The sequence below is a fragment of the Chiloscyllium plagiosum genome, unplaced genomic scaffold (genome assembly GCF_004010195.1).
Source record: "Chiloscyllium plagiosum isolate BGI_BamShark_2017 unplaced genomic scaffold, ASM401019v2 scaf_3735, whole genome shotgun sequence".
NCBI classification, from domain to species: Eukaryota; Metazoa; Chordata; class Chondrichthyes; order Orectolobiformes; family Hemiscylliidae; genus Chiloscyllium; species Chiloscyllium plagiosum.
In genome coordinates, this window is record NW_025214750.1 from 27,823 (window position 1) to 35,379 (window position 7,557).

General features: G+C 50.7%; 1 protein-coding gene across 1 annotated transcript in view; it reads left to right on the plus strand.

The window, feature by feature from the left end:
• Nucleotides 1-7,529, plus strand: part of LOC122548018 (hepatocyte cell adhesion molecule-like) — a 10,994-nt gene extending 3,465 nt beyond the window's left edge. Inside the window, exons 2-5 of the mRNA XM_043686576.1 lie at nt 212-490; nt 2,395-2,517; nt 2,698-2,750; nt 7,212-7,529. Coding sequence (XP_043542511.1) covers nt 212-490; nt 2,395-2,517; nt 2,698-2,750; nt 7,212-7,298 — 542 coding nt within the window. The 3' untranslated portion in view covers nt 7,299-7,529. The remainder of the gene's footprint in view (nt 1-211; nt 491-2,394; nt 2,518-2,697; nt 2,751-7,211) is intronic.
• The last annotated feature ends 28 nt before the right edge of the window (nt 7,530-7,557 follow it).

Below are 7,557 nucleotides of genomic sequence, written 5' to 3' on the forward strand. Positions count from 1 at the left end.
CAGTGACGGGCGGGGGGTGTCTCTCTGTATCCCTGTCCCTCAGTGAGGGGGGAGGGGAGTCTCTCTGTGTCCCTGTCCCTCAGTGAGTGGGGGGTGGGGAGTCTCTCTGAGTCCCTGTCCCTCAGTGAGGGGGTGTTGGGGGGTGAGTCTGGAGTTGGGAGACAGTAGGATGTTTCTGGGAGTTACTCACAGCCTGTCCTTGTTCATACAGAGCCCGTGTCTGTGCCCAGTGTGGAGCTGATTGAGAACATCACTGCTGAGGGCTGTAATGTGACCCTGCTTTGCTCTGCGGAGAGCGGGAGTAACATCAGCTATACCTGGACATCGCTAGGAACCAACCAGACAGATGGGGAGGTGGAACAGCTCTCCGGGAACAAGGGGGAGCTGAAACTGTCAGTGGGAATGTCTGACCCCATCCACTATCGGTGTACGGTGTGGAACGCAGTCAGTGCGGAGAGCGGGGAGATCAGGATAGACCCACCCTGTACAGGTCAGTGTCTGTCCTACAGTCCACAGATGGATGTTTGAAGAGTTAAAAATCACACAACATCAGGTTGTGTCATGACAACCACCGGATGAAGGAGCGTCGCTCGGAAAGCTAGTGTGTTTCCAATTAAACCTGTTGGACTATAACCTGGCGTCGTGTGATTTTTAATTTTGTACACCCCAGTCCAACACCAGCATCTCCAAAGCTTGAAGAATGACCAGCAGAAATAGAAGGAGGGTGAACTGCTGGAATCCACAAAATATACATTCCAGGGAGAGATGATCAGACCAATGTATTCCCTAGAGATTAAAGTGTTTTTGTCTGACTCGGTCAGTCTTCAATCTACTGAGGGGACCGGAGAGAGCAGATGGAGACTCTTAGATGAGGTAACGTAATTTAAATATGAAAGCAGTGCCTCTTAGTTCAGCCATTCGGAAATATTTCTGCTGATGACAAACACCATTCATCAACTGTTCATTTACAACCTGACATTGGTCATGAGCCATGAACACACTGTGCTCAGTACTCCATGTAGTCTGACGAAGGGATACGGAGACCAGAACTGTGCACGGTGCTCCAAGTGTGGTCTAACTGGGGGATATGGAGACCAGAACTGTGCACGGTGCTCCAAGTGTAGTCTAACTGAGGGATACGGAGACCAGAACTGTGCACGGTGCTCCAAGTGTGGTCTAACTGGGGGATACAGAGACCAGAACTGTGCACGGTGCTCCAAGTGTGGTCTAACTGAGGGATACGGAGACCAGAACTGTACACGGTCCTCCGAGTGTAGTCTAACTGAGGGATACGGAGACCAGAACTGTGCACGGTGCTCCAAGTGTGGTCTAACTGAGGGATACGGAGACCAGAACTTACACCGTGCTCCGAGTGTAGTCTAACTGAGGGATACGGAGACCAGAACTGTGCACGGTGCTCCAAGTGTGGTCTAACTGAGGGATACGGAGACCAGAACTGTACACAGTGCTCCGAGTGTGGTCTAACTGAGGGATACGGAGACCAGAACTGTGCACGGTGCTCCAAGTGTGGTCTAACTGGGGGATACAGAGAGCAGAACTGTGCACGGTGCTCCAAGTGTGGTCTAACTGAGGGATACAGAGACCAGAACTCTGCACGGTGCTCCAAGTGTGGTCTAACTGAGGGATACGGAGACCAGAACTGTGCACGGTACTCCAAGTGTGGTCTAACTGAGGGATACGGAGACCAGAACTGTGCACGGTGCTCCAAGTGTGGTCTAACTGAGGGATATGACCACAACTGTGCACGGTGCTCCGAGTGTGGTCTAACTGAGGGATACGGAGACCAGAACTGTGCACGGTGCTCCAAGTGTGGTCTAACTGAGGGATACGGAGACCAGAACTGTGCACGGTGCTCCAAGTGTGGTCTAACTGAGGGATACGGAGACCAGAACTGAGCACGGTGCTCCAAGTGTGGTCTGACTGAGGGATATATCGCTCCATCTTTGTTCTCCCAAGGTTCAGGTTAACTCAGAGGTAGTGAGAGCTGGAGATGCTGAGGATCAGAGTCGAGGATGTGTTGCAGGATAAGCACAGCCGCTCTGGCAGCCTCCGTGGAGCAGGAGAGTCGACGTTTCAAGCATGAACTCCTAGTTCATTGTACCCTCTGTGGTTTTCAATGCACTCGTGTGGAGATTCTCCCGAGTCCCTGTCTTGCTCCCTGCTGTGTCCTGGGTTGCCTGCGTTGACTGGTCATGGTGATCTGTAACCCTGCCGTCAGTAACCCCCACCTGGTGATCCCTCTGCTCTCATTCCCCATTTCGACTTTTATTCCCTTCGCAATATAACACCTCTTCATTTCTGTGACATCGCTTCTGTCTTTCTCTGATTTGAAATGTGTTTGGTAACTGTTTTGTTCTGTTCCCTGTCTTGCAGGTTCTCAGTCTGTGGGAGGTTTAAGTATTGTTTTGTACACTGTTTTTTCCATCATCATCATCATCATCATCATCACCATTATCTGCGTGAAAGTTCAAAAAGCAAGAAATAGAAACCTAGGAGGTAATCAATCAATCTTCATCACAAGTAGACGGTCACAGGACATTTGATTCTGTCATGTCTCCCATCAGTGACAACACACACAGTATCATATTCAAGCTTCATGCTGCTGACATGCGGGTATTCAGACTGGACTTGGCATCATTTATTCACTCAGTAATCTCACTCTCTCTCTCGTTTCAGAACAAATGCTGCCTGATCAGTCCACACGAGTCCCCACCGTCCCCAACAACTACGTGAGTAATGATCTGGTGGTTTTCAATCCTGCTGCCCACGCCAAGGCACAGCAAGATCCCGGGCTCCACCGCCCGCTGGCCATACCCAGCGTTGAGGAAATGATTTAAGTCTGCCCTGAGTCCGGCTTGTTTAAATGCTGGGTATTCCTCTGGTACTTGGAGGAGGTGGGACTTGAACCCAGGCTGACCTGGTTCAGAGGTAGAGATCAGTGTGGTGCTGGAAAAGCACAGCAGGTCAGGCAGCATCCGAGGAGCAGGAGAATCGACGGCTCAGGGAGGAGCCCTTCATCAGGAAGGACTTTTGCCCGAAACGTCGATTTTGCCTGCTCCTCGGATGCTGCCTGACCTGCTGTGCTTTTCCAGCACCACACTGATCTCTACCTCTGATCTGCAGTCCTCACTTTCGCCTGGTTCACAGGTCGGCACACTGACCTCTGCATCAGGTCTGCTGCCATGATCAATAATGAACTAAATTGGAAGGAATTCGCTTGATGAATGCAGTGGTAGTGTCCCTACCTTTGAGCCAGGAGGCCTGGGTTCAAGTTCCACCTCCTCCAGAAATATACCTAACTTCTCAAAATGATTGATTAGAAATACCTCAAAGTGAACATTGAATGTGCAAATGCGATTGAATCCAATTGTTCTCCATCTAACATGTCCCAGGGCGGCACGATGGGCTCAGTGGTTAGCGCTGCTGCCTCACCGCGCCAGGCACCCGGGTTCGATCCCACCCTCGGGGGCGACTGTCCGTCTGGAGTTTGCACCTTCTCCCCGTGTCTGCGTGGGTTTCCTCCGGGTGCTCCCGTCTCCTCCCACAGTCCAAAGCTGTGCAGCTCAGGGTGGGTTGTTAAATTGTCCAGAGTGTCCAGGGATGTGCAAGCTAGGTGGGTTAGCAGTGGGAAATTCAGGGTGGCAGAGATTGGGTGGGACGCTCTGCAGAGGGACAGTGTGGACTTGGTGGGCCAAATGGCCTGTTTCCACGCTGTAGGGATTCTGAGTCCCACTTGAAGGTGCCTCAACACGATTGTAATCGAACATAGAACTGTACCGCACAGGAACAGGCCCTTCGGCCCACAATATTGTGCTGGCTGTCAAGCCAAGTTAAACTAATCTCCCTACCTGCTCTTGGTCCATACTCTCCATCCTTTGCATACTCATGTACTTATCTAAAAGCCCTTAAATCCCCCCTATCGTACCTGTCCCCACCACCACCACACCGGGGCAGCACGATCCACACTCCTACCACTCTCTGTGTTTAAACAAAAACATGCCCATCACATCTCCCTTCTCACCTTAAATGTATGAGACATTTCAACTCGGGAAAACAAGAATTCTGACCATCAACCCTATCTATGCCTCTCATAGACTTCTATCAAGTCTCCCCTCAGCCTCTACCGTTCCAGGAGTTTTTCCATCTCTCCTTATAGCTCAGACCCTCTAATCTAGGCAGCGTCCTGGTAAACCTCTTCTGCTCCCTCTCCAGATGCTCTCGATTAATTTGGCCTTATTACACATCCAGGGGACCTGGGCATGGCTGGCTGGGACCATGATTGTTGCCTGGTCTCCTTGGAGAAGGTGGCACAGTGGCTCAGTGGTGAGCACTGCTGCCTCACAGCACCAGGGTCCCAGGTTCGATTCCAGCCTCTGGTGACTGTCTGAGTGGGAGTTTACACATTCTCCCCGTGTCTGCGTGTGCTTCTATTTCCTCCCACAGTCTAAAGATGTGCAGGTTAGGGTGGAATGGCCATGCTAAATTACCCCATAGTGTTCAGGGATGTGTAGGTTAGGGTGGATTGGCCGTGCTAAATTGTCCCACAGTGTTCAGGGATGTGTAGGTTAGGGTGGATTGGCCATGCTAAATTGCCCCATAGTGTTCAGGGATGTGTAGGTTAGGGTGGATTGGCCATGCTAAATTGCCCCATAGTGCTCAGGGATGTGTAGGTTAGGGTGGATTGGCCATGCTAAATTGCCCCATAGTGCTCAGGGATATGCAGGTTAGGGTGGATTGCAGGTTAGGGTAGAAGCACCGATCCCTGTGGCACTCCACTGGTCACAGGCCTCCAGTCTGAAAAACAACACTCCACCACCACCCTCTGTCTTCTACCTTTGAGCCAGTTCTGTATCCAAATGGCTAGTTCTCCCTGTATTCCATGAGATCTAACCTTGCTCATCAGTCTCACATGAAGAACCCTGTCAAACGCCTTACTGAAGTCTATATACATCACATCTACTGCTCTGCCCTCATCAATCCTCTTTGTTACTTCTTCAAAAAACTCAATCAAGTTTGTGAGACATCATTTCCCACGCACAAAGCCATGTTGACTATCCCTAATCAGTCCTTGCCTTTCCAAATACTCGTACACCCTGTCCCTCAGGATTCCCTCCAACAACTTGCCCACCACTGAGGTCAGGCTCACCGGTCTATAGTTCCCTGGCTTGTCTTTACCACCCTTCTTAAACAGTGGCATCACGTTTGCCAACCTCAGTCTACCGGCACCTCACCGGTGACTATCGATGATACAAATATCTCAGCAAGATGCCCAGCAATCACTTCTCTAGCTTCCTACAGGTTCTCGGGTACACCTGATCAGGTCCTGGGGATTTATCCACTTTTAACCGTTTCAAGATATCCAGCACTTCCTCCTCTGTAATCTGGACATTTTGCAAGATGTCACCATCTATTTCCCTACAGTCTATGTCTTCCATATCCTTTTCCACAGTAAATGCTGATGCAAAATACTCATTTAGTATCTCCCCCATTTTCTGCGGTTCCACACAATGGCCGCCTTGCTGATCTTTGAGGGGCCCTATTTTCTCCCAGTTACCCTTTTGTCCTTAACGTATTTGTAAAAACCCTTTGGATTCTCCTTAATTCTATTTGCCAAAGCTATCTCATGTCCCCATTTTGCCCTCCTGATTTCCCTCTTAAGTATACTCCTACTTCCTTTATACTCTTCTAAGGATTCACTCGATCTGTCCTGTCTATACCTGACATATGCTTCTTTCTTTTTCTTAACCAAACCCTCAATTTCGTTAGTCATCCAGCATTCCCTATACCTACCAGCCTTCCCTTTCACCCTGACAGGAATGTACTTTCTCTGGATTCTCGTTATCTCATTTCTGAAGGCTTCCCATTTTCCAGCCGTCCCTTTACCTGCAAACATCTGCCTCCAATCAGGTTTCGAAAGATCTTGCCTAATACCGTCAAAAACTTCAACTTTTAGATCTGGTCTATCCTTTTCCATCACTATTTTAAATCTAATGGCATTATGGTCACTGGCCCCAAAGTGCCCCCCCCACTGACACCTCAGTCACCTGCCCTGCCTTATTTCCCAAGAGTAGGTCAAGATTTGCACCTTCTCTAGTAGGTACATCCACATACTGAATCAGAAAATTGTCTTGTACACACTTAAGAAATTCTAAACCTTTTGGAAATATCCACTGACCTGACCCCTGCTCCCATCTTGAGAAATGTGGGGGCCTTGTGGGGGGGGGGGGGGGGGGGGGTGGGGCTCCAGAGGAAGTTTATAAGAACGATCCTAGGGATGAAGGGCTTGTCATATGAGGAGGGGTTGAGGGCTTTGGGTCTGTGCTCAATGGAGTCTGGGAGGGGGTTGGGAATCTGATTGCAACTGAGAGAATACTGAGGCGCCTGGATAGAGGGGACGTGGGGAAGATGTTTCCACCAGGAGGGGAGACTAGGCACAGCCTCAGAGTGAAGGGACCACCCTATAGGACTGAGATGGGGAGGAATTTCTTCAGGTGGAGGGGGGGTGGGGAATCTGTGGGACCCAGAGGCCTGGGGAGGGCAAGGCACTGGGTGGGTTTAAGACAGAGACAGACAGGTTCTCGATTGGTCCCTGTCACTTTGGAGTTTTTCTTTGGGTATTTTCCCTCATGTCGGGGTATGGATTGGAGTGCCAAGTGTGGTTTACCAGCTTCAGGCTCCTGAGTCCGGTTCTGTGCATTCCCCCCCCCCCCCCCCTCCCCCATCACTGGCACCATGTAGCATCGTGAGGTCTACCCGCTTGTGAGTGAACAGGAGCAGACGTTATCGAACATGATGGTGCATGGAGGAAGGTTGGAGAGCCATCTGACTTGGGGACACACAAACAAACACACACGGTCTGACACCAGTGGCTATTCCTGGACTAAAGGGTATCGTTCCCTTTGTTGCACCGTTCCACAGATGGTGAGAGGTTTGGGGAATGAGTCAGGGGACACCCCCATGTGTTTGGGGTGAACTGGGGGAGGGCGGCCGATGGCAGATTGTCCTGAGGTTTGACAGATTTTCCATACCGTTGCAGCAGAGGGAGTGAAGTGGGGCATTACAAGGGGAGCAGTAGATCCCCTTAGCCCCAGGCAAGGTGTGATCAGAAATTGAGCTCGGGGTCAGGACAGGACGGAGGCCGTCCCAACCTCGAGTGTTGTTTCTCATCTCCCATTCTTTGACATTTGCAGGATGGTAACACAGGCTCGGAGCAGCCGTACACAGTTTACGCAGTGGTGCAGCGGACAAACCGAGATGAGACGCAGGAAGGCAACTAAATCCAGCAGGAGAGCAAAGGTCACCGCTGCCTTGGAACTGAGCAGTCTGGGCTGGACAATCAAGGGGAAAACACTCTCCCCACCGTGGTCAAGGTCAAACCAGGGACACTGCCTCAGCTCACCCTTTGTGCTTCCTTTGCCTATCCATGCTGTCTTTACAGTACATCACATCACATCATACACACACACGCGCTCATACACACACACACATACACTCACACACACACACACGGGGACCACACACACGGACAACACACAT